Raw genomic sequence first — 24,009 nt, 5'->3', positions numbered from 1 at the left:
AAGCATGTTGAGGATTGGTGTGACATGCCTGCCTCTGGGAGGCTTTCCATCCTTGTGGCTTAGGTCCAAATTATCCTGCTGCTCTCATTCAGAACGTTACACAAGTCTGTCTTTTCTTCAAGTACAGCTCTCAGTACCCTGTCAGTGTATAGCGAATGGTAAGAGTAATAAATAATGGAAATAACCTTTGCAATAATGCAAAGAAACATAATCCAGTCAGACAGATATTGGTAGTAGAGGAAAAATGAGCCATAAAGTACCCAAAGTGCTGTAAATTTCCAGAGAGATGGTTCTGGAGACAGCAGGTGTCTTTGGGAGCCCATCACAAATCTTAGAGACTGGTGTCAGGTGCTGGCATTTTCTGCTCAGGCCCTTCCAGCCATGCCTGGACCTTGCTCCTCAACAGGAACGGAATGAACGTGTCCATGGGTGACACAAAATGTGGAAACATCTGACCCTATTCAACCTTACCCTCAAAATAAGTGTAAGAGAAACAAAGCAGCAGGTGTTTCTTAGAGAAAATTATGATTTTACTAGAACCTCAAATACTTCCAGCCAAAGGAAGTGAAGATATTGACAAAGCTTATAAGAAACTCAGCCCAGAGCTAAGAGAAAAGCTGGCCCAAGGTTCCTGGTCTGTCTGTGAAGGACCATAACCTAGATCCTTTGGGACATTCCAGATCATCTCAAGAAGCGGAGATGGTAGCCTGGTTGGGGCCAGTGCATGTCCCCATGAGAGATTTCACAGTCACATGAAGCAGATGTTCTCATGGCCACCATGCTGGACAGCACAGACATAAAACACTTCCATTCTCACAGAAAGCTCTCCTGCAAGGCACACACCTACAAAGTCCCTCTCTGACCCAGCCTCTGACCCTGTTCTCTTCCCCCTCCTCTCCTGGATCACCTGGGGCAGCACACCCCTCACCCTCTGTGCTGCAGAGCATTGCATCAAGCCCAAGCACCAAGAGCCTCGTCCTTCCTGGTGCTCAGCAGCAGAGTCAAGTGGATTTTACCTCGTGGTTATAAATATTTACTTGGTGGATATCCCTGGTTTATATCTTCCTTATCAGCTTGTAGACTGTGTATAAGGTCAGTGATTGTCAGCCATGGGGTTGTCTCCAGGGAGTTCCTGGACAAGGCGGAAATGTTTCTGACCAAAGCATGTTTGCACTCAGAAACAGCGGGAGAAAATGCCATGCTGCCCTTTGTTCTTTTTTCATTGAGCAAATGTGTGCTGAGCCTGGCCAGGCTCTTGAAACGTGAAGCCGTAGGGCTCCAGGATGGTAAGCACCAGAGCTCTAGGAGCCCCTCTCTCAGCAGGGACATGTAGGGCTCCCATGAGGATATAGTAGGTGAGTTAAGGGTTTAAAAGGCCACTGCAAATACAGAGGCCAGTGAACAGTGTGAAGAGGGAAGCCAGAGCACACCTTCACTTGATTTGCATTTGTGTTTATAGAGAAACAAGCATCTCCTTTCCTTCTCCCTTACTTTCATTCTTTGGTTTTGATATCAAGATTTTACTAATTTTATAAAATGAGTTTCTCTATTCTTTATGAATAGTTCTTATCTGCTCATTTAATTTTTCATAGAATCATTTCTTAAAGTGTCTTGGGGTGAAAGAGTAGATTTTTTTAAAATCATGCTTTCTTCCAGTGGCTGACCCTCCCCAAAGATATCCAGTAACCTGACTTCTACGCTAACAGCACGGAATATTTTGCACTTTATGTAAAGACAATCCTTTGTCTAGTTTCTTCTGTTCCCCATTATGTTTCTGAGATTTACTTCTTTACCACTACTGTGTACCATTATTATGTATTCCTTTTTATTGCTGTTGGACATTTGGCTGGCTTCCAGTTTGGAGCTATTATGATGGTTATTGTTATAAACATTTTTGTAGATGTCCTTGGGTGAACATATAAACAATATCTCTTAAGTATTTACCAAGAGGAGATTTGTTGTTGGATCATACGCCCATATGTTCAGCTGTAAGAAGTACTGATCCTTTTCCCAAGTAGTGTTAAGCATTTACACTCCTTCCAGGGCGATATGAGAATTTGGTTTTTCCACATTCTCACCAAAACTTGCTATTGCGTCTCTTTTCCATTTGAGCCTGTGGGTTAGTGTACAGCACTGTTCTTTCAAGCTACACTCTGCAGGGACATGCCTGCACGCTCAGGAAGGAGAGGTACAATTTCTACCCCCTACCCCTTCCTCTAGCTTGCCAGCCATGGTGTCTGCGTCTTTGGAGTGAGGTGTCGTGAGCATGGCCAGATAGGGAATAGAGCAGCTTACCTAGTTCAGCCTGGCATGCCAGGCCTCATGCCCTCTGGGCCTGGAGGATGTATACGGCTTTCTTTCCCATCTGTGCATTTTGGTAGGTTCTTAGCAGACCCCAAACACATTCTGCATCCTCAAACTACAGTTGGCTTGAGACAAGCCATACGGTTTCCATCAGCATTTTCTGTGGAGATCTGCTTGCCCCTCAGCTGGTCTCTGTTGGACAGGATCTAAGACAGACCCTGTGGCAGACCACCATATCTTCTCCTTGATGAGGGGACCTGTCTTGTCCCCACAGAGAAGCACTTCTTTCAGCTCTGACCTTGAAGCCACTGGATCTGCTCTCCCAAAGTGAAAGGCAAACACCTACCCTCCTACTGGAGTGAACCTGGGTCTCACAGCATGCTATAATATCCCTTCAGATTCTCTCTGCTGCCTCCAAACACCCAACCCCTTTGTCTTCTTCATGGAAGCACAGACATCTGATCTGGTTCTGCTCTCTTATTTGGAAAATCGGCAATGGCTGATGAGCAGCTGTATCGCTGGGCCATGTTGAGCCTCAGACAGAACTTCTAGCTGTTGTGAGTGAGCAGAAGAAGGAAGGCAGGGCAAAGTGAACAAAGATGGTCATGGGCTTTAGCATGCCAATGAATGCCAAGATAAATCTCAGGTAAACCCAGAGCTGAGTGGGCAGCAAGAAGGGGAGCCATATTAGGAAGTGGGGAGAACTGGATAACTTGGGTGATAGCTGTAGCCCTGGCTATAGCAGGACCGGGACACACAAGAAGTATCAGAGGAAAGCAGGGTCCCCAATCTGGTTGGAGACCACTAGGAGAAGACAGTTTCTGCAGATAAAGCCCCTAAAAGTCACCACTCAACAGATTCTGTCACCACTGGAGAAAGGTGTGGGGAGATAAATAAGCATAAGCATTAAAAAGTGCCCCCCCCAAAATATAAATTTGTCTATAGTCCTCTGCAAGCTGGCCATTCTCATGAAAACATGAGCAAAATGAGCTTTAACTGAGTATAAGAGGTTTCCTGCCTTGTGATACATGGCATATTCCCCTGACACAGAGTCTTGACTCTGTGCGGGCCCCAGCCTCAGGAGGTGTGACCCCTGTGGTACAGCTGACTGACCTCACGCTTAGCCCAAACATGTTTGTCCTGGTTATGAATTCTTTGTTGATATTATTTTTATTTCCTCAGTGTAAATCTCTTCACTCAAGGGAGAGGAAAGGAAGCCAGTGTTTTTCATGACTTTTAGCACTAACATTTTCCTTTTGCTCTTTAAAAGTCAGATTTTCTATATATCTTCACAACCAGATAAGTGAGGGTAATCATGTAACTAAAGAACCAGAGCACACATTTACTGTCTCAGTGTGAAATGTTCCAGCAGCAGGGTGTTAAAGGGCTAAATGCCTCCAGGTATGGGTTTGGAGGACATTTCTCTAATTGGGGCTGTGACGGAGCCCTGCCTCCAGAGTGCACAATGGGGCCTGAGGGCTTCTTGCCTTCTGATGCTCCCCCCACCCTGTGACTTTTGCTCTCAGCCTCCTTCCAAAGGGTGCAAGTCTGGGTCCCACAGAAGGTACAGCTGGCTGCTGCTCAGGACCTTGCTGTTTTCTAAGCAAAAAGTCCCAAAAAGAAAGTAACAAACTTCACTCATGACCTTTTGGCAGGGAAGGAAAATCCAGTCCCAAGAGATAAGGTTCCCAGCCCAAAGTGGGAACAGGTGGGATTTCCTTTCCTCTCTGCAGGGGCCTGAATGGGAAGGGCTCTTTGCAGACTAGACCAGAGGGGTCAGCTCACAGTGTCACATGTCCTTCTGCCCAGTGTGGTGACCCTCACAGTTTGGCCTTCAGGGGTGACAGAGGTGGCACTGAGAGAGAGCTGCCTGTAGGCAACTGCCCTTGAAACATGACTTCCATGGGGAGGAGCACCTCTTAGCCTAGTCCGGGGAGCCAAAATGGTCACTGCCTGGATGATTTGGCACCGATTTGATCCTACTCTGGCTGGAGGATACCTGGACTATGACATCATGTGTGCGTCCTGTGGCTTCATGGGAGGTTACATTCACTGTGCAAGAAGAAGCCAGCCTGAGCCATGAGAGCGCTTCTGTGAAGGGGCCCATAGAGCAGATCCTGAGATGCCCCAAGAATAGGCCTCTGTCTTAGGAGGGGACTCTGGACAGACTAGAGGTGAACAGAGCCATGAGGAAGGAGCCCAGAAGGTTCCAGCAGGAGGACACTGTGAGCAAGTGAAACCTACCTCACCTCCAGCCCAGTGGCCCACCTCAGCCCACAACACAGTAAGGACATTGAGAAGACACAGCCCAGACCCCCCTAAGGTCAGGTCAGAGCTGGCCCCCGAGTTCTCAAATTCCTGACCCTCAGAAACTGATACAGATGTCAGTGCTTCCTTTTGTCTGAAGCCACCAAGCTGGGGATGATGTGTTTCTCTGCAATGGATGAGCACAGCCATCAGGAGAGAGCAGGCTGTGTTGTGTGTCTGGACAGCGGCAAGAGTCTCACTGGTGACAAAGAGCCTGCAGGCCAGGTCCTCACAGAGGCTGCTCCAGGCCCACAGCCGGGTCCTGGCAGATGCAAATGTTCTATCACCCCCGTACCATAGCTGGTTCATTCAGGAAGTAGATGGCTCACCCCAGCTAGATCATCTGAGAAGGGTCGATTTGCAGAGGTGACTGGCCTGGGACACTGCAGTGACTGAGGCAGGTGCATCAGAGCATGCTTGGTGGCCCATGTGGAGGCCTGGAGAGGCCTGGAGAGAGCAGGATGGAGGGTTACAACTTACAGGACTCATCCTCGCTGGGACCCTCACAAATTGAGGGTTGAGCCCTTCCCTCCTCAGGTCTGATGGTGCTTCTGGGCAGCTCTTAGGGAGAAGCTGGGGACCAGAGAAGGAACCAAGTCAGTCTCCTGGCCACTGTGGGAAGAGCATGGGTCTGGAGGGCAAAGGGCAGGAGGCGGTATCGGAGCCCCCGCTGACCACACCTGCCTCATTCCCATGGGCCCACTGCACAGATGGGAACCCTGAGTCTCATGCTCCCTCTTTCCCCTTTAATGTCAGTGGAACATTTGGTTTGAAGTAGTCACATACAATCCCTCCGTGGGGAGGGCTCTGGTGGCAGGCCAACCCACTTTGGGAGGAGATGAGGCTGGGCAGGAACAGGTTTCAGGGTCAGAAGACCACACAAGCCATGCTGCAGGGTGCAGGGGCCACAGCAGGTGTGCTGTGGAAGGGTCTGTCGTGGGCAGCATTTAGAGAGAGTGGGAGAGGTGCCAGCAAATCAGGAGGCAGGGGCCCAAGACCACTCAAGCCATGTGGATGTCTGAGAACAAGTAGGATGGGGCGTAAGACTTCCGTTTCTTTTAGCACATGTCACTTTCCACAGAGGAAGGCATTTCCCCAGGACAGACTCGGATTAAGGATGGGGGCCTCACCTGCAAGGCACACCGGCCCTGCCAACACAGGGCTGAGCCCGTTGTTACCGCTAGAAAGGAGGCAATCAGAAGGTGAAATACCAGCAAATTATAAACTCCTAGGACCATAAACTAGTCAAGAGGGAATGAGGTTTGGAAATGACACCCCACAAGCTAAAAACAAAGCTATGACTATCCCGGATATGGACAGCTTCCCTTCCTGCAAATGTCCACATTGCAGGAATCAATACAGCACCTTGCACACCAATTGGACAGGCCACAAGGGCACATAGCTGTCACAACCAAACGTGTGGGTGGACCTCAGGCTGGAGATACTCTCCAGGAGGCTGAGTTCTCCCCCTGAGCTCCAACTCACCCAGCTTCGTTTGCTCTATCACAGGGAGACTGACATGATAAGATGCTTCTGTCAGAAAATGTGGGTCACCAGGATGCTCTCCATGACAGATCCAGGGCTGCCTTTCTGTGATGCAGGAAGTCTCATCCCAGTTTGCCTGGACTGGCCCTACTTCAACACTGAAGTTCCTAAGTCCTGCAAATCCCCCCAGTCTTGAGCAAGCCAGGACAGGTGGCAACTGTGGTCTTGACCTTGCCTGCATGTGGGAATCACCTGAGAAAATGTAAGACACAGAAGCCAGGTCCCAGCCTGGAGCTTCTGACTTCCCTGACTGGTGTGCTACCAGGAAATCAGGAGTCCTCAAAACTCCCTGGCAACTGGAATGTGCACCAGATTCGAGAACTCCTGCTGCAGAGACATCTGACGGAGTGCAGTTTGTGCCAACGAGACCCACAGGCCGTTCTGAGTATGGGCTCTCAGCGTGCCTGCAGCATAATCACTTACAAACCATGGGCTTCAGGCACAGATTAGGTTGTAGACAATGTAAGATTCCCAATTAGGACAAGCAAACAACATCTGCTCATTCCAGCCAAGAGGCACCTGTGACGTCCTCTTGTCCCTATCAGGAGACACCATGTTGGTTCTGTTCCTTGGTACCTCCTCTTGGTACTGCCCCCCACTCAACCCCAGTGAAGCAGTCAGAGCAGCTGGGAAAGGGGCTGCTTTGAGAATTCAGGGAGCATGGCTGAGCCTCATCTCATTAAAATTCACATGCACACACAGTCTTGCTTTCAGCATCACGGCTTCAAAGCCCCCGGACCCAGGACAAGAATCTCTGCCCTCGTGCCTAGCAAGAAGATCCTGGAGACTTAGCCCAAAAGTTTTCAGAATAGAAATATTTCTCTGTGGTTGCACCCTCTCAGATAGATATGCAACCTGCTTTATAGCCACAGGATCTACTGTCTGAAACAAAGGATGCCTCAGACACCACCTTTGTTAGGTCAGGATGCCCAATCTGTGGAGTGCAAATGACATACCTACCTCACAGGAGCTTCTGCGAAAAGCAGACACTGAGAGGCATTGTTGAAAAGCAGCCTGCTTGTCAATGAGGCTCTCTCTGTTTACTGGTTTTGATACATCTCAGCTGATAACACCTTCAACACAACACTCTTCTTCCCATTGGAACAGTTGCCCTATAACCAAACAGATCACAAATGGGATTCTCCCAGCCTTGGCTATGAGAATCAACTGTGGAGCCTGATTCCCCAGCAGACACTCCTTGCTCCTGGAGATGAAAGCGCTGACACTGTGAGTTCAGAACCCAGCAGAGGGGAGCTCTATGGAGTTGGGCCAGAGCTTGGGTCAAACCTGCCCCACGCCACTACCCTCCTTGTAGAGGCCACCAGGATGCACCTGGGGCCCGTACGACCTGGAAGAGTTTGAAGGGAGCTGATCTCGCACAGCCCATTCACCTGGTCATTGCTCAAGTGCTCAGCGAGTTCCTACCATTCCTCCAGGCTCCAGGCAGACCTCATGGACATAGCAGACATGGACCTACCTCTGGAGATTATGGCTGAGCCAGAAAGGCAACTACTAACATAGTTACTGAAACATGTGAGCTCTGATGAGATAGGCAGTTGGGACCAAGGCACTCCAGGCGGGGCCTGTGTTGAGGGTGAGGGAGTTCCCAGCGTGCCCTACCTTTCTCTCTAAACTGTGTCCTCTCCTTGGGGACTCAGGGTGATGATCATGAGACAGAGCAGCAAAGGCCCATTCTAATGGAGAGTGACTGCCTGGCTAAGGAAGGACAGTTCCATTGTGATGTTATGGGACGCTGGAGTATTTGAGAGTACTGCATTAGATAAAATGAAATGCAGCTCATTAAGGCTTAATTAATTAATTAGTTTTGTCCTAGGAGGCTTCCCGTTCTGCATTCCCTTAGCTCTGCTTCATGAAGAACTGTCAGCAGTGAGCTCCCAAGCTCCCTTCCAAGCCAGAAAATGAGGGGAGGAGGGCAAAAACTGAGCTCCACAATCCAGCAGAGAGGGGAAGAGGAAGAGAGGCCACCAAGCAGACCAGGGTCCCTCCTCAGCCTGACACAGAGCTCCACATCTCATCAATCAGGGTCAGGACTGTGGAGGGTGGAAATCCATTTCATAAGTTACCTCTGAGTCTCACTCTTTGTGGTCTGTGGCAGATGCAACAGCATATTTAAGTTTGAGTAAATAACATACCCACTCCCCTACCAGCCTACACAATGCAGAAATACCCCCTGATGACACGCAGAGATGGGAGCCAGTGAAAATCTGGCTTTCTGGAGATCGGCCAGAGAATGACCTAGGCCATCTACTTGGGGAGTAGGCTCTGCCTGTACCCTGACCACAAAGAATCTCCAGCCAGATTGGGGTTAGCTCTCCTCAGCATTACTTGCCCCTCCCAAGGGTCATGGTGCCATGATAGCCTCCACCCACATCAGCCAAATTCACCATTTTCCTCAGCAAGTCCCTGAGGGTGGTTCCAGCTGAAGCACATGATGGTCCCCACACTCTTGTGTCATCCTTCTAGTCTCACGTGTAGAGGGGGACAGCAAAGGAAGGAATTGAGGATGGATACATAGGATCTGCTACAAAATACCCAACCAGATACAACATCCAAAATCTCCATGTTCCCATCCACCTATGACTCCAGGAAACATGAATATCACCAAAGCAACACTTCACTAGGCAACTGAGTGAAGAGAAATATGGGTATTTTCTTATATCAAATATTTTATTGATGGATGAATTCTACCAACACCAGCTATGGTGAGGAAGGATAATAGTCAGAAATGCATGATTCCATGGCTGCCAGCTGAAGACTGAAGTGTTAAGTATACTGTAATCAGTTTAATGATCTTATGACATTGTTTTCTCTCTGGGAAATGAGAACTATCATTTCTTTCCCCACACCACTACTAGTTTGTAAAGATTAAATCAGGTAAATGTGAACATATTTTTAAAAATTCAGTGTTATTGCAGCCACTTTGGAGAACAATGTGGAGATTCCTCAAGAAATTAAAAATAGAGCTTCCTTATGACCCCACAATTGCACTCCTGGGTATTTACCCCCAAAGATACAGATGTCGTGAGAAGAAAAGCCATCTGTACCCAATGTTTATAGAAGCAATGGCCACGGTCGCCAAACTGTGGAAAGAACCAAGATGTCCTTCAACAGACGAATGGATAAGGAAAATGTGGTCCATATGCACTATGGAGTATTATGCCTCCATCAGAAAGGATGAATACCCAACTTTGTATCAACATGGACGGGACTGGAAGAGATTATGCTGAGTGAAATAAGTCAAGCAGAGAGAGTCAATTATCATATGGTTTCACTTATTTGTGGAGCATAACAAATATGGAGGACAAGGGGTGTTAGAGAGGAGAAGGGAGTTGGGGTAAATTGGAAGGGGAGGTGAATCATGAGAGACTATGGACTCCGAAAAACAATCTGAGGGTTTTGAAGGGGCGGGGAGTGGGAGGTTGGGGGAACCAGGTGGTGGGTATTGGAGAGGACACAGATTGCATAGAGCACTGGGTGTGGTGCAAAAACAATGAATACTGTTATGCTGAAAATAAATTAAAAAAAAAAACCAATGATTGAAACCAATATATGTTGGTACAAACTCCAGCTCTGTCACTTACTAATTAAATAATTTTGTGGTGTTAAAAAAAATTCAGTGTTATTCAAAGGAAAGAAAGGATAGCCTTCTATAGAAATGAGGGTGCTGGGGGTGTCATATGTCTTCTCTCCCTCACATCCTGGTGCTGAAGGCCACAGGCCCCACACTGGTGGTGGAGTGCTGCCATCCATGGGCATTCCTAGGGGCTCTTTTCTTTCCTTTTTTTTTAAAGCTTTGACTGCCTTGCTGTCTGGGCAGGCAATAGCTGCTCTATTTCTTCCTTACCAGTTATGGAATGCCTCCACCATGCTGGAGCATGCCCAGTTACCTCTTAGTGAGTTCTCCCTGTCTGCTGTCACTAAGTTCAAGGTTGGAAGTGCGCCACAGGTGAGCACTACACTTACAACGTTTGCTCCGCTTGCTCATCTTGATTTCCTTTTCTCCTCCCTCCTTTCTCCCCAACAGACGAACAAAGCCGTGGCCAAGGGGGACTTCCACCAGGCCAGCACCAGCTCCCGACGGGCCCTGTTCCTGGCTGTGCTGTCCATCACAATCGGAACCGGCATCTACGTGGGCGTGGCTGTGGCCCTCATCGCCTACCTCTCCAAGAACAACCACCTATGAGCTTCATCCAGGCGCACAGGGGAAGAACCGGGGCCAGTCGTACGCAGATGCAAAGAAGACAGGGCTGGCAAGGGGTGGACGCGCAGGTAGACACACCTGTGTGATGCTGTACACTCTCAGTTATTGCCGAACGGCTCCATAAAGCCCTGGGATTTTTCTACCTGTGGATTTCTTTTGTTTTTACCCTTTAATATCATTTTCACAGCACTGTGTAGAGCACGAGGCAGATGGGCACTGCTGACCTTTCCAAAGGGAAGCTCCAGAGATCCTGATCTGCAAGGCCTTCTTGGATGGATTCTGGTGGATTCATGACAGTGTAGTTCTCTCTGCAGCCTGCCAGTGCCTGGAATGCCATAGCATTAGCAATACACAAACAGTACAAATGTGTTTATTTTTTATGGAATATGGTGCAATAGGCAGAGGGCAGGGGACACGCCACTTCTGTCTGTGGCCCTGCTTCACTCCACCGGCATTCCCCCATCCACGAACCTCCCTTGCAGGAAGAGAATGGGGCTGGCAGGAAGAGAACCAACACTTCCAGCAAAACTCCCAGCTATCACTGGACTTCAGATGGGTCCAGCCCTGAGAATGCAAAACCAGAATAGCATGGGGTCTATCCCCAGGCCTACTGGACACTCCCTCCATGCTGCCCCAGCCTAGGAACATCCAGCCTCTTTTGGAATGTGTCCAAACTCAGCAGCCACCACGCAGCAATATTCAGTCTTGGGCCTCGTTGATCTAGGGTGGGGGGCAGGTTGCAGACCCTCCAAAGACCCTTCCTGGAAGGACCAAGGTTTGCTCCAGGAACTGAAGGCAAAGCAGCTGTGGACACCGTCTCAGCATAAAGACGCCTGCGTTGACACTCGCCCTGGTGATAAGCAGTGACACCAGTGATCTTTAAAAAGAAATGAACCTTCCCTGTCGACTAAATGAATAGCTATTTTCTTGTCATTTTTTTAAGTGCAACTACTGCTTCATGCTGCTTAAGTTATCAGACGAATGCTGAGAAATAAGTAATCAGACATTTTAATACCATTTCACTGCTGTTTTACGAGTGTTCATTATTTAACAAAAAAATTATCTTTTAGCTTTCTTGCTTAAGACTTTTTTTTTTTTCCTGATGAATTTCCAGTCTTGGGTTTCATTTCTACTTTTCACTTGTCTAACTACAGAGCAACCTGGAACTCAGCTGATAAAAGAGTAGGAGGGTCTCCTTAGACAAGGGTCACAACACCCCTGGCTGCTTAAGTTAGTATCCTTATCCTAATAATAATATTAGGGGACACAGAGGCCATCTCTCTAGGACAGTGGTTCCATCCATGCATGGCACTTAAACACTCCCTGCTACTTGGATCCCAGCTCCAGAAATCCTGATGTCCCTGACCAGGGCCACTGCCTGGTCATTCCCATATGCAGCACAAGTCAGGAGCCACCATCCTAGAAAAAAGAGTTTCAACGTGTTTCATCTCCCTCACCTGCCTCCTTGCCCTTGACCTTAAATGCTTAATATTCTAAAAGTGTTTAGCACTGCCTTTCTGGGCTAAATCCAAGCTCCATCTAGCATTTCTCCTTAGTGGATGCTCCAGAAATATAATCAAAGGCCCTAATCCAAAGAAGAATATATGGAGGAAGCCCAAAGCTCCCTGTAAGAGTCAGGGTAACTTGGTGATGGAGTGTATGGATTGGGGTCAAGTCAGCTGTGTCATCCTTATGGGTGCACATCTCTGAACCTCATCTCTAGGAAAGGATAACAAATGTCCACTTCTGAGGACTACCGGTGACTTCATGTGCTGGTGATGGGGTCCCTGTGTTTGCTCTCAGTCTTCTGGACAACCCATCCCACGACTTGTGTGTCCCATCTTCTCAGCCCGATATCTCATCATGACCAAACTTGTGTAAAATGGCCTATTTGTATTTGTCCTAAATTGGTCCATTTTAAGTTCAAGAGGCACCCAAAGTTCCATTTCTTTGGATTTGGTTAAGAAGTAGAATCCACCCCTTATGTCCTCCCAACCATCTCCACTACCATTGTCATGGCTGCTGTATCCCAGCCCCTTGATGCCCACATGCTCTGTCTCCTGCTGTACCACCTTCCCATCTTCTCTCAGCCTCCTGTCTTTCCACATGGAAATGCTCCATGCTAAAGGGACTTGGGCCTCCCTGTACTTTCTCAAGTTCTGTCCCGTCTTTCTCAAGAACCAGCACAAGACCGTATGGTACAGGTGGCCCTGTGAGTTTCAGGTTGTTAGGGTCAAGGCCAAACCAGTCAGAGGACAACTTAAAGAAGCATGCGTGCCCTTGCAGCTTATAAGACAGGTGGACCCCTTGTGGCCCATTCCTACAACTGGCTCGGCCTTGGTGTCGTAGGAAGTGGTTGAATGCCATCCTCAGCGGAGCTATTACTGACTGATGCTTAGCACGGCCATCTTCGTGTGTCAGGGTTGCGTCTGCCTTTCTAGACTCACATTTCTCTAGTTAGTGCAGCCACCACAGATGGGGCACTGACCGCTGCAGGCAGGCCCTGCACTGGGCACTAGATCCACATCAGCTCACATCATCCCAAGAAACCTGTCAGGCAGGCAACAGAACTGAGGTTCAGAGAAGGTAGCTCAGCCAGCACGTGGCAACTATACAGTGAGGATGAGATTCCCCAGCCTGGTGCCACCCTGCCCACACAACAGATAGAACCTGCCGCCTCACTCCTGACCATAGAAGAAGCTCCCCATTCCACAAGCCACTCATTTCAATCTTGCAAGAACTCCTGACTACAAGCATTTTATATGTAATTTCCCCCAAGAATCACATGCCAGGAAAACAGCAAAGTCAAGATGCAAACCCAACCATCAGTTTTCTCTTAAGAACCATGCAGCCTTGACCATGGTTCTACAAAGTAAGAAAACTCTGGGCACAGATCACATTGTTTGTGGGTCAAGACTCTTGGGAACATAAAAGCAGCTTTGGTTTGTGTTTCACAGCATATCTTTGCCGGAGGGTGGTGGGAATGAGGAGGGGGGTTGGGTTGACTTCCCTGGAAAAGGTGACTTTGGCACACATGGTTAGGGTGGGTTCTCTTCCTCTACGTATCTCCTTCCCTCATCCTTAGAGATGTTCCCCCTCAAGCTCCTCTCTGTCCCTGCTTCACTAGGTACCCCTGGATTCATCAGGTGTCCCCTGCTTCACCTGGTGTCCCTGCCTGAGCCGAGAGTCCAGCTTTCCCCAGAGAACCACAGTGACTCCCATGGAGGACACAGTGAGAGAGGCTGCATCCATCCGTCCCTGAGCCCTCAGCGGCTGCCCAAGATGTCACAGTCAGGCGTCACAGCTAGAGCTAGGAAACAGGACTGGTCTCTCCAAAAGCTGGGACAGGGCATTCCTAACACCCAGCCAGTCACCATGTACCTCTTGAGATGTTAGAGGAACTCTCATTCAGAGCAGCCCCTGGGTTTACAACACACCAGCCTGACCATTTGCCAACAGCTGCTATCGCTCTAGGAAATGATGCCAAATGTTACAGCAGCTGAGTCACGGCCAGCACTGCCTTTCAGAGCTCATTTCAGGGCCTTGCCTTTGAAGTTTTATAGTGTCTCTTAGAGGCCCCTGGTGAACTGGCTTGAGCAATAGCCCTTATGAGGACAATTTTATGCACCTCGAAGCTCACCTGTATTTGTTGTCATAGGTGCTGACATCTGGTGACCCAGTTTGGCAATAAATGTTAGAATTCATACTCTGAGCTAGGGCCACCCTCTCAGGAAGTATAGCTGTACCATCTCTTATCTAGAGGCCACGTTCTCACCTCTTCCTGCTTTTGAGGTTAGGAGCCTCAGATAGAGCCCTAAGTGGAAAGACATTTCTGACGTCTGTGTGATGTTCCCACTGCTATGACCTCTCAAAAACCCTTCCCTGGTCTCCAGGATGAGCTGCACTGCTCAAGGGGTTGGTGCACTCCCAAGAGGTTCTCATCCATAGATTCTGTTCAACCTAGCAAAGCAACAGTGGACATCAAACTCACAGACGCTCGGGGCCTGCAGACAGCTGGCTCCCTGCCAGACAAGCATGTAAAATGAGTAAGGAATTTGTCATCTTGCTGAGTCCCGTTTACCAGCCCTTGCAGGTCTTGCCGAGCCCCTTGCTGAGCAAGGGGTCAGAGCTCCACATGGATGAGGAGGGAAGGGGTGGGAGTTGCCGGCCCTGCACTTAGGGTGCAGCAGCCTTCTGCTGGCCAGTGACTGCCCCTTGCTGCAGGGATGACAGGTGGACCATGGCCTGCTGCAGCCTCTGAACAAACTCCAGGGAAATGAGAAGAGCAAGTGCAGCAGCCTGACACAGCAGGGCATGGTAACCACAGGGAGTGGAGCGCTACACAGGTCTCTGTCCTAGAGAGTGCATCTTAGGGCAGGGGCAGGCCCTTGAAGGCTCAAAAGATGTGTGCAAATCCACCAGGTGGAAAAGGCAGTTTCTTTGTCTCAGGAAGCATCATGGAGGTGACAGAAGAGAACGCAGGTGCCTCCAGGGAGAAATACCAGGCTGGAGACATTCCCGAACTTTCCAAACACAGACAGTGCTGAGAGGCACAAGGTGTTGTTGGACACACTGTCTCAGCTTTTCTGCCTCCACTGAGCTTGTCAAACAGCGTTGTGACTGCTCTGGCCTGTGTGCTGTGGTCCCCACTGCTGCTTCACCGGGACCTGCCATGCAGCAGTCACTGTGGCAGATCCAGGCTCTGGAGAGCGAGATGACAGCCATCACTGCCCTCTGTCACCCAGATGCCCTTTTCTCTAACACACAGTGAGTGCAGGGCTGTGCCTACCCAGGCCAATGAGGCAGGTTCACCTGTCTCAGTTCACCACCCCGCCAATGTGTCCAACTGCCCATTAGAAACTGATGGAAAGCAAGTCATTCTGCGAGGGGCTGGTCAAGTGCCAGGGCATGTGTCCACTGCATCCCGATGGCTTTAGGGGGCAGTACCTGGTTTTTCACTGAAATAGGGTCATTTGGGGCCAATTTAAAAGGTAGGGAGGTAGATAAGTAGCTAGTAGACAGATGATTGATTGATTGACAGATGATTGATAGATGACAGATAAAATGTCACTACAGCTTCAAGAGTGGGAGGGCCACACCACATATAGTTGTCCATTTTCTGGGGCCTTTTGACTATGACACCTCATGTCACCTAATGCAGCTCATGACTCAGCTGGAAAGCAAACAGGGATTTGGGTCTGTTGTCTGTCTATACCAGAGAATCCATATTTAGATTCAAACTATTCTATTAAGCTAATCTGGATGTATAGCTGGGACAAGATAGGGAACAGTTAGCATTCTTCTCAATCAATTAATGTCTTCATCCCCTGCATATGGTCCCAACAAATTTTCTTAAATATGCATTTTCCTATTGACTTGGTGCATAATGTATTCCCAGTAAATAGGAAGAGAGCCTGGATTAGATGAGAGCTGGTAAAGGGCTGCAGTCTCCCAATGGGGCACCTCGACATAGGACTTTCCTTTACTCCCTCAAGAGATCCTTGTACAACAGGAAGAAAGAGATGGTCACTATCAAGCAACAGTGCCTGATTTAGAAACAGAAATCAGGTCACTCCAGTATCCCACACCCTTCATTTCTGTCCTTGATGGAATGAAGTGTAGAGGTCCCAGATGACTCTCCCCTCATTATCATCCCCAGAAAGATCTAGCTATTCAAGTAACCCAAACCAATCTCCATCTGGCACCTTGTGCATTCTCAGGTAATAGGTCTTTTTAAAATAACAAGGACTTTAAATTAGAAGAGGGCATGGTCATCACGGTACATCTGTTCATGCTGGGCACAGCTGAAGGCTAAGGTCTCGATTTCCACAGAATAAGAAGGCCACCTACCTACAGAATAATAATCTGGTGGCTGAAGAATTGATTTCGGTTGTCCTCTTTAGTTAAGAATCCAAGGATAAAGGAACAGTGACACAGAGGATAACAGGGAGTTACAGAGAGCAGGACATCTGTCAGTCACCAGGCTCTAGGGTTGTAATTTCTGTCCATGCCAGGGGCTAGGTGCTACACACTACTGTGTCCACCGTATCCTGGCAGGAAGACCAAGGCTTAGAGAGGGAAAGAATTGGTCCCAGGTCACACAAGTAACAAGAATCTGAATCACGCTACTGTTCTACTTGAATCCAAGGTTCACAATGTCAAATCTCCAACAAATTCCTTAGGATAGAATCCAATATGTTTGCCACTGGTGCTCAGGAGAAACAGAGGGTGGCCTTTCTAGTTTTCCAAAACTATCACGGGTCAGATGTGAAGCCCCAGGACCAAGGAAGTCCAGCATGCTCTCTCCACTGCCCTGGACTGAGATTTCTGGCCCCTTACCCTTCCTTGGACGGAATCGATCTTATTTTATTTTGAGCCTAGGAAAATCAAGCCCATGTTCCCACATCTCTGGAAGATGGTGGTGGCCTTGGGGAAGGAGGAAGCCTGTGCCCTTAGGGCCAGCACATGGTCAGTGGGAAGTAGACATCATCATGTCCCCTTTCCCTCTTAAATCTCACCTCAACCCTTCCAGGTGGTTGCAGTTTCTTCATTCCCACTTTACAGATGAGAAAACTGAGGGTCTGAGGACCAGGACTTTGCCTGTATGACAGAGCAGGTCCATAGCTGGCCAGAGTTCAGACAAGACCCATGTCTCCTAGATGGCGGCACCTCTGCTTGTGCATCAGTCAGAGAAGAAAGCCTGGGCACCTCCCAGGCAAAGATATGGGCTCCTTATGCCTGAACTAAAACCCAGCTTCGTTTTTCTGGGAGCAGAGCTGCATTACAGTGGTGGAACCGGGAAAACTCCCCTCACTTCTAAGTTGTATGTCAAAGTGAAAATAAATGTGCTTTGCAACTTAAAAGTTAGAAAAGCAAATTTGATTCCATGAAAAATGAGCCAGACAAGATCCCCCAGCCACAGTGGAGCCACGGAGCCTGAAGGATGGATCTTGAGGAATGTGCCACAACGAAGAAGCCATGAGCAGGTGGGTTGCCTTGTGCTCTGCTTCCCACACCTCCTCAGCAGCTCCAGCATCCCGACAGCATCCTCAGAATCCTCCTCAAGCAACTTCAGGCATAAGGAGCCCACATCTTTGCCCTGGACCCTGCCCACCCCACACCTACAAGTTGGGGCTCTCCCTTAGCATCCAATAGGGGTCCTCCAGACCCACACTTCCAGTAGAGCTCTCATGTTGCAGCTCAGATTTGGAAAGACAAGGTTTTTGCCCCAGCCTGAAAAGCACTCTGGGTACCACTGCCCTGGAGTGTTCCAGGTGGTCTCAGGGCATCTCAGTGTGACCCTATAGCCCCCTGCCCCCGAGGTAAACAGCAGCTGGGAGGTGGCTGATGGTGGTCCGGGCACACAAGCCTCTGCGACAGCTGAAGCATCTTCCTGCCCCATCCAGTGCCCATGAACAACTCTGCCCATCATTTAGGGCCAGCCAAGGCCTGCCTTCTCCAGAAAGCCTTCTCTGACCACAACCCCAGCACACAGGGGCCCCTGCCTGATGTGAACTCTGGAACATATAACATCAGCCCCTAGAACTCATTCCCAGATGATCGATATGCATGACTAAGGATGCATAAATTTATCCAAAACACTTATTTCGGGGCTCAGTGCTGATCTGAGCTCACAGGATATGGTGATCAGTAAGAGAAAGAACCAGGAGACAGACAGTGGACCTATAAACCAACAGCTGTTGAAGTAACTGCAGAGCTTGGGAAAGTCATGAAGAAACAAAGGCAAGTGACAGAATGAGCATGGAAGGGGCCAGGCAGAGGTGGCCAGGATTGCAGGGATGGTGAATCCAAGGGGGTGACACTGAGATGCCCCGAGGCCAGCTCAGGTGTCACCACACACACAAAGTCCTGGGATAGTAAGAGGCTTAGAGCTTCATGAATGGCTGGCATGCTCCAACTTCATGTGTCATCAGTGAAGGGGTGTCACACAAATGTGCCTGAAGCCAGCTGAGGTTCACTCAGGGCCTCCACCCCAGGCTGGTGTCCTTCCCTTCCTAACAAAGGCATGGACGTACCTCGTTGTCTGTGCTCCTCTTTCTGTAAACATCAGCAAAGGATGCGGGAGGCTTGCGGAGAAGAGCTAGGATGGCCGGAATGAGGGGTGAGTTCAGGTTATCATGCCATAGGGGTGACGCATGCCGGCTCCAGCGATAATCACTGATGATGTAGATGACAAAGATGTTATATTTGGGTGTTACAGGATGCCTCTTGAAATAGTTTCTCAAAGAGCATAAAGAGAAAATCTCATGTAGTTAAAGTTACCCTGGACATTTTGTAATGTAAAACAGAGAGATCCAATAAACTAAGAGTATAATGTAAAAGGTTTACATTATTTTAGCAGGTATCACAAGCTGGGATTCATAGCCCTGCACAGCAACGCTCTGGCACCCTGTGCACAGCATGGCCCACCTCATCTTACCGCAGGGAGGGGCCCCCGTTCATCAAGGGGTCATCTCGGTGTCTCACCGTGGGTAACAGTGCAGCATGTGCAGGAATATTACAACGTGCCAGCCCAACCTGGTGGCCATTACCCTTGACATGGGGTTTTCTGAGGGTCCCTTAGTCAGTTTTCTGTCAGGCCACCTGTTGTTCCTTCAGAATACTGAAGGAATCATCACCTTACACACACTGACCATCCCCTCAGGAACCTCTTTATCCCCCTCATCAATGGATGGAAAACCTTAAAACTGCTTGTATTCTTTGCCTGGGTTGGCTTTAAATGCATTGATTTTTTTTTTCAGGCTTGATTGCATTTGTGGCCTCTAGATAAATGCTCATTGATTGAGACAACTATTTAAGGAGTGTCCCTCCCTCTACCCTGCCTCCAGAGCTCTCTTTTTCTTTGCATCCGTGGAGTGCATTGCAATTAAATACCTTGATGATGGAGCACTGCTGTAACGTCTGGAATGCTGTGGAAAGAAGGCTTCCCTTAAGTGTTTGTTGAATTCAATTAAACTGAATTTGCGATTTTATGCATAGCCCATCCTCTCCAGGTGAGTGATGTGCTAAGCCTGTCCAAACCAAAAGGAGAAGCCCATCTTGAAGTGAGTAAGATATGGAAGCTGGAGAATGAAGGTTGTAGGTCTTAGTAATGAAAGATCACAGGAAGTGTCCCTGGATCATCAATCACAGGGACTTTCTCAATGGTCCTTTCCGTTATCCAAGTCCTGACAGTTAGCCCCCAGGGCCAGCAACCTCTAATCAGGATCCAGGAGGATGAGTTGGGAGCACCCCATGCTCTGGCATTATGTTAGGGTCCTGTCTTCAGCCCTGGTTTCTCAGAGTTTGAATTCTGGTCTTCTTTGATTACAAATAAAATGAATTCATTCTAAGATCACTAGGAAGGGACTTCCATTTCAGGCTCCCCAATCCAGCCCTTCAGCAACCTGAGTGGCTCACTGGCAGAAGCAGGACATGTGAAAGTGATCCTGACCAGCTGAGAAACTCAGAGAGCAAGGGGTATTGTGAGGGCGAGTGCAGAGGCATTTCTCTTTTTTTTGTGCACACATTGGAAAGAGGGCACTTAATATAATCATGGAGAAAGGTGGGCAAGATAGGACTATAACACAGTGAGATTAGTTTCCTACCACGGTGTGTGGACTCTGCCTGTCACCACAACCCTATCCCATACATGAGTTCCCAGAAACAGGTGATGAGGTTGCCCGATGCCTGGATAACCCTCCTTAGTGTGCAGGGCACATCTTTCCCCATGCTGCTCACATCCTCCAGGGGCTAATTTTGCAGGGTCCTCTCCAAGTGTTGATTGAACTTGAACAATGAGAACAAAGGGTTAGTGGCTTTAACCTCCTCTGGCTTTTCTGTTGACAAATCCCTGCAGCCAGCTCACTGAGCCACCAATTTTCTCCTTAACTTTTTTCAAGTTTGAGGTTAATTCTTTTTTGCTCAGTAAGTGACTTAAAAGTGAATATTTCCCAAGGGCCCAGAAGCAAACTGCCTCTAATTCTCTCCCTCATGGGCACACTCACAAGATAACAGATTATCCAAGTGGTATATCATAGTTCTACTTAAAAGTCTTCTACACTTCCTGCAGAATTGCATTCCATCTCCTCAGCCTGAGGGGCAAGTCCATCCCATCTGATGTTTAGCCACTCTGTGGCCTGTCCTCTCCAGGACATACCCTGACCTCAGAAACACCAAGCAGGAATGGGGCCTGAAACAGAAGCCATCCCACAGCAAAAACAAAAAAATCCACAGAGGTTGGGGATACATGGCCCCAGCAGTTGTCCTCCAAAGGACCTCAGTTGCTGGCACTCACCAGAACCATCCTGAACTTTTGTCAGTCTGTGTCCATGGACAGATATCCTGAGGAAAGTCATGGGTGAGCAAAAAGCTGGGGATATCAATGTGCACAAGAAGCAAACATAGAAAACATGTCGGATGGTCTCTCTAGACGTTATGAATGGCTGCATCCATGATCCCACCTACAAATATTGGCAATCTGGTAACTCAGAGCTCATCAGTGATCCTTAGGTGTGTACCTCAGCCCTCCTGTTCTGAGATGTTGAAGGGAGTGGAATTAAGAGGTGCTTAGAGCCTGACTTTCCTCCCCATACAGCATGCATCTGGGAGCTTCCTCTGGGGTGAGAGTAGGAATAGGGAATTGAAATCCTAACTTTGGCCCCTAGGAGGCTCCTCTCATTCTACTTTCCCTGGATCCCTGATCCCTGAGTGTGGCATGCCCAGTCCTAACCAGGTCCCCCACCATCCTTTAACCTCACCCCCAGCCCACACAAGGACATGTCACAGATGGGCACACCCCTAGAGGTCCAGGTAAGTGTGGACACCTACCAGGCCCTGCCTTCAGGCTGCCTGCAGATTCAGAACTTCTCTCTCCTTCCTTCATGCTGGGACACATGCAGACCTTCATCCATTCATTTACTCAACAGCATTTATTGCAGACTCTTGGCCATTAACCCTGGAGGGACTCTGGGGCCCTGAAAACAAGGGAACATCAACTGAGCAAATCTCAGCATGGCAGTAAGCAATAAAATGCAAGTCACAGAAGATACACATTGTGATCCATTTAGATCTGGTTCAAAGGGGAAAAAATTGAACCATAATGAAGGATGCCTCGGGGATAAAAGTATAATGAAAAGCTGGGGCATGGAAATCACACAATTCATGGTAGTGGTTATTCCCTGGCGGGGGTGGGGGTGGTCAGCAGAGGGGGACAGCTTCCACATTATGCATATTGCTTGGACAAATGATATGGTTCATGGTTTAAAAAAAGAAAAAAAAAGGTAAAAGATCTAGTTTGTGCCAGGCACACTGCTGGGTTTGAGGCATAAAGAGTTAAGAAGACCATGCCCCTCTGCTCAAGGGCTCCCTGTCTCCATGCCTGTGAACTTCAGGGAAACAGAGCTATTCCACTTACAGACATCAGGTTGGCAGGACGTGCTGGGGTCCTAGGGGGCATGTTCTCAAACACCTCTGAGCCTTGACTGCATCATGAAGGTGGGGGGCCCATCGTCTCCCACGGAACCGCCATGAGGAGTAGATGAGGTGAGGCAGGTAACAGGCCCAGTGTGACACAGCCTGGGAGGGGAGAAGCCTGCACCAGGCTTGGGCTGTTGTCATTATGATTACTAACTCCGCCTGGCATCATGGTTGTTGACATGACTATAACTTCCTCGCTCTTTTTTTTTTCTCTTTTTAACATTGTAATTTTTATTTTTTTACTAACATATAATTAGTATTATTTGTTTCAGGGGTACTTTTTTGAGAACGGATGTCTTATTTCATGCACTAGTTTGTTTCCCTTTTAATTGATCATTTGAGAAAGTGATTTATATATTTGAATCTGACTGGACTTAATCCTCTCGCGAAATGCCCTTGTGAAGTAAGCAGGTGGGGACATTTGTTTGTACGTGGGGAAACTGAGACTCAGAGGTCAGATGGAAGCCCCTTTCAGCGGGCAAGGCGGTTCCTCTTACCATAAAGGAAAATGCAGAAACAGGAAGGCTACTATTCAAAGAGAGTGGATTTTCTCTGCCTCTGAGAATTCAACCACAAACTTAAAAAGAAAATGGTTCAAAGCGTTGAGGAAAAGAAGTCCAGCGTTGCTGGACATCATGAAAGCCCACCCGCGAGCATCATCAGAAGCCTTAGTTTCCTACAAGAGGGGAACTGGAGACTCTAGCTTCACTTCGAAAATACTTTGCTTAAAAATTAAGAAAAAAAGTCTCCTTGGAGGTGATTTGCTTTGTGACATTGCTCTAACAAACTTCTTCTTTTAATCTTTGAGAAATAGAAAAATATACTCCCTGCAACTAAAGCAAAAATGAGCAAACTTCAAGATATCTGTTCCCAAAGGCAAGTTTCTGTTTGATTTTCTAGGGCAGTGAGAGCACAGGAAAGGAGCCAGATGGAGGTCCTTGAGTCCAGGTCCCAGGGAGCATTCGTCTGATGTGTGGTTGTCATCAAACGGCTGACCATCCTTAGTGGTGGCTCTGCGAGGCACCTGGAACACACAGAAGCTGCAGCCTCTGGAACAATCAGCTTCATGACCTACCCCAATATTCTGCTCTCAGGTGCTTTCCACCCATTCCAGATGGGCCACCCAAGGAGATCCATTTGCCTACCTTGAATTATTTAGGCACCAGAAAGTAACCAAATGGACTTGTGTTAACATTGGTGATTCAGACTTTTGGTCATACAAAGGAATGAGGCTGAACAGATAGACTGTCCTGTCTCCCTAAGTGGGCAGGTTCCCTGAGGCTATAGGCTGTCATAATCCAGAAACAGGACACCCAAATCCTACTCTACTACTTCTCTCTGTGTAATCTTGAGCAGTTCTCTGAGTTTTGTGCCCCCCCTGGATGGAGAGTTGTCCCTAGTTCCCTCCTAGCAGACTGCGAAGAAAGGAGGAGGCTGAAGGAAAAGAGCCGAGAGCAGCAGGTCTTCATCAGGCTTCCATGAGCTGCCTTCCATCCTCCTACTCTTCTTCTTCTTCTTTTTTTTTTTTTAAATTGTGTTATGTTAGTCACCATACAGTACATCATTAGTTTTTGATGTAGTGTTCCATGATTCATTGTTTTGTGTATGACACCCAGTGCTCCATGCAATACGTGCCCTCCTTAATACTCATCACTGAGCCAACCCATTCCCCAATCACTCTCCCCTCTAAAACCCTCATTTTGTTTCCCAGAGTCCACAGTCTCTCCTAATTCATCTCCCTCTCCTGATCCACCCCTTCATCTTTCCCCTCCTTCTCCTAATGTCCTCCATGCTACATCCTCCTACTCCTCTTCACTCACAACTGTGCTGAGAAGTACTCCTCAGATGTCCTCCCTCCTCCTCCTCAGTGCCCAGCAGACTGAATGCAGCCTTTCTTGTGGACAGGTGCAGCCAGGTGACCCCAGATTTCCTGACAAAGGGATGTGGGTGAGGGAGGTGAGCCCTTCTCTAGTCCAGGATTTAAGAAGTGGCTGTGTCTTCTCCATGCTTCTTCCCCTTCTGCAGCTGAATCAAGAGAGGGATGATGAGGCCCTAAAGAATGGAGAGCATGGGGGACAGATCCCTGGGAGGGACCTTCAGAAACAGGTGAGCCATTTGCCAACCAGGAAGTCACCACTGTGGACGTTTCAATG

At 48.5% G+C, this 24,009-nt stretch overlaps 1 protein-coding gene and 1 long non-coding RNA gene across 4 annotated transcripts in view; both read left to right on the top strand.

The window, feature by feature from the left end:
- SYNDIG1 (synapse differentiation inducing 1) overlaps positions 1-11,407 on the top strand; it is a 179,350-nt gene extending 167,943 nt beyond the window's left edge. For all 3 annotated transcript variants that reach the window (XM_082744373.1, XM_082744375.1, XM_082744374.1), the window contains exon 4: positions 10,202-11,407. In XM_082744373.1, coding sequence (XP_082600499.1) covers positions 10,202-10,360 — 159 coding nt within the window. In that variant the 3' untranslated portion in view covers positions 10,361-11,407. The remainder of the gene's footprint in view (positions 1-10,201) is intronic.
- Positions 11,408-15,473: 4,066 nt separating this feature from the next.
- On the top strand, positions 15,474-22,847 carry LOC309871399. Its single transcript, XR_014315256.1, has 3 exons — positions 15,474-17,364; positions 19,141-19,392; positions 22,757-22,847. It is a non-coding gene; the product is annotated as an uncharacterized lncRNA (long non-coding RNA).
- The last annotated feature ends 1,162 nt before the right edge of the window (positions 22,848-24,009 follow it).

The sequence above is a fragment of the Mustela nivalis genome (assembly GCF_964662115.1).
Source record: "Mustela nivalis genome assembly, chromosome: 8".
Classification (NCBI taxonomy): domain Eukaryota; kingdom Metazoa; phylum Chordata; class Mammalia; order Carnivora; family Mustelidae; genus Mustela; species Mustela nivalis.
This window is presented reverse-complemented; position numbering and strand designations above follow the sequence as displayed.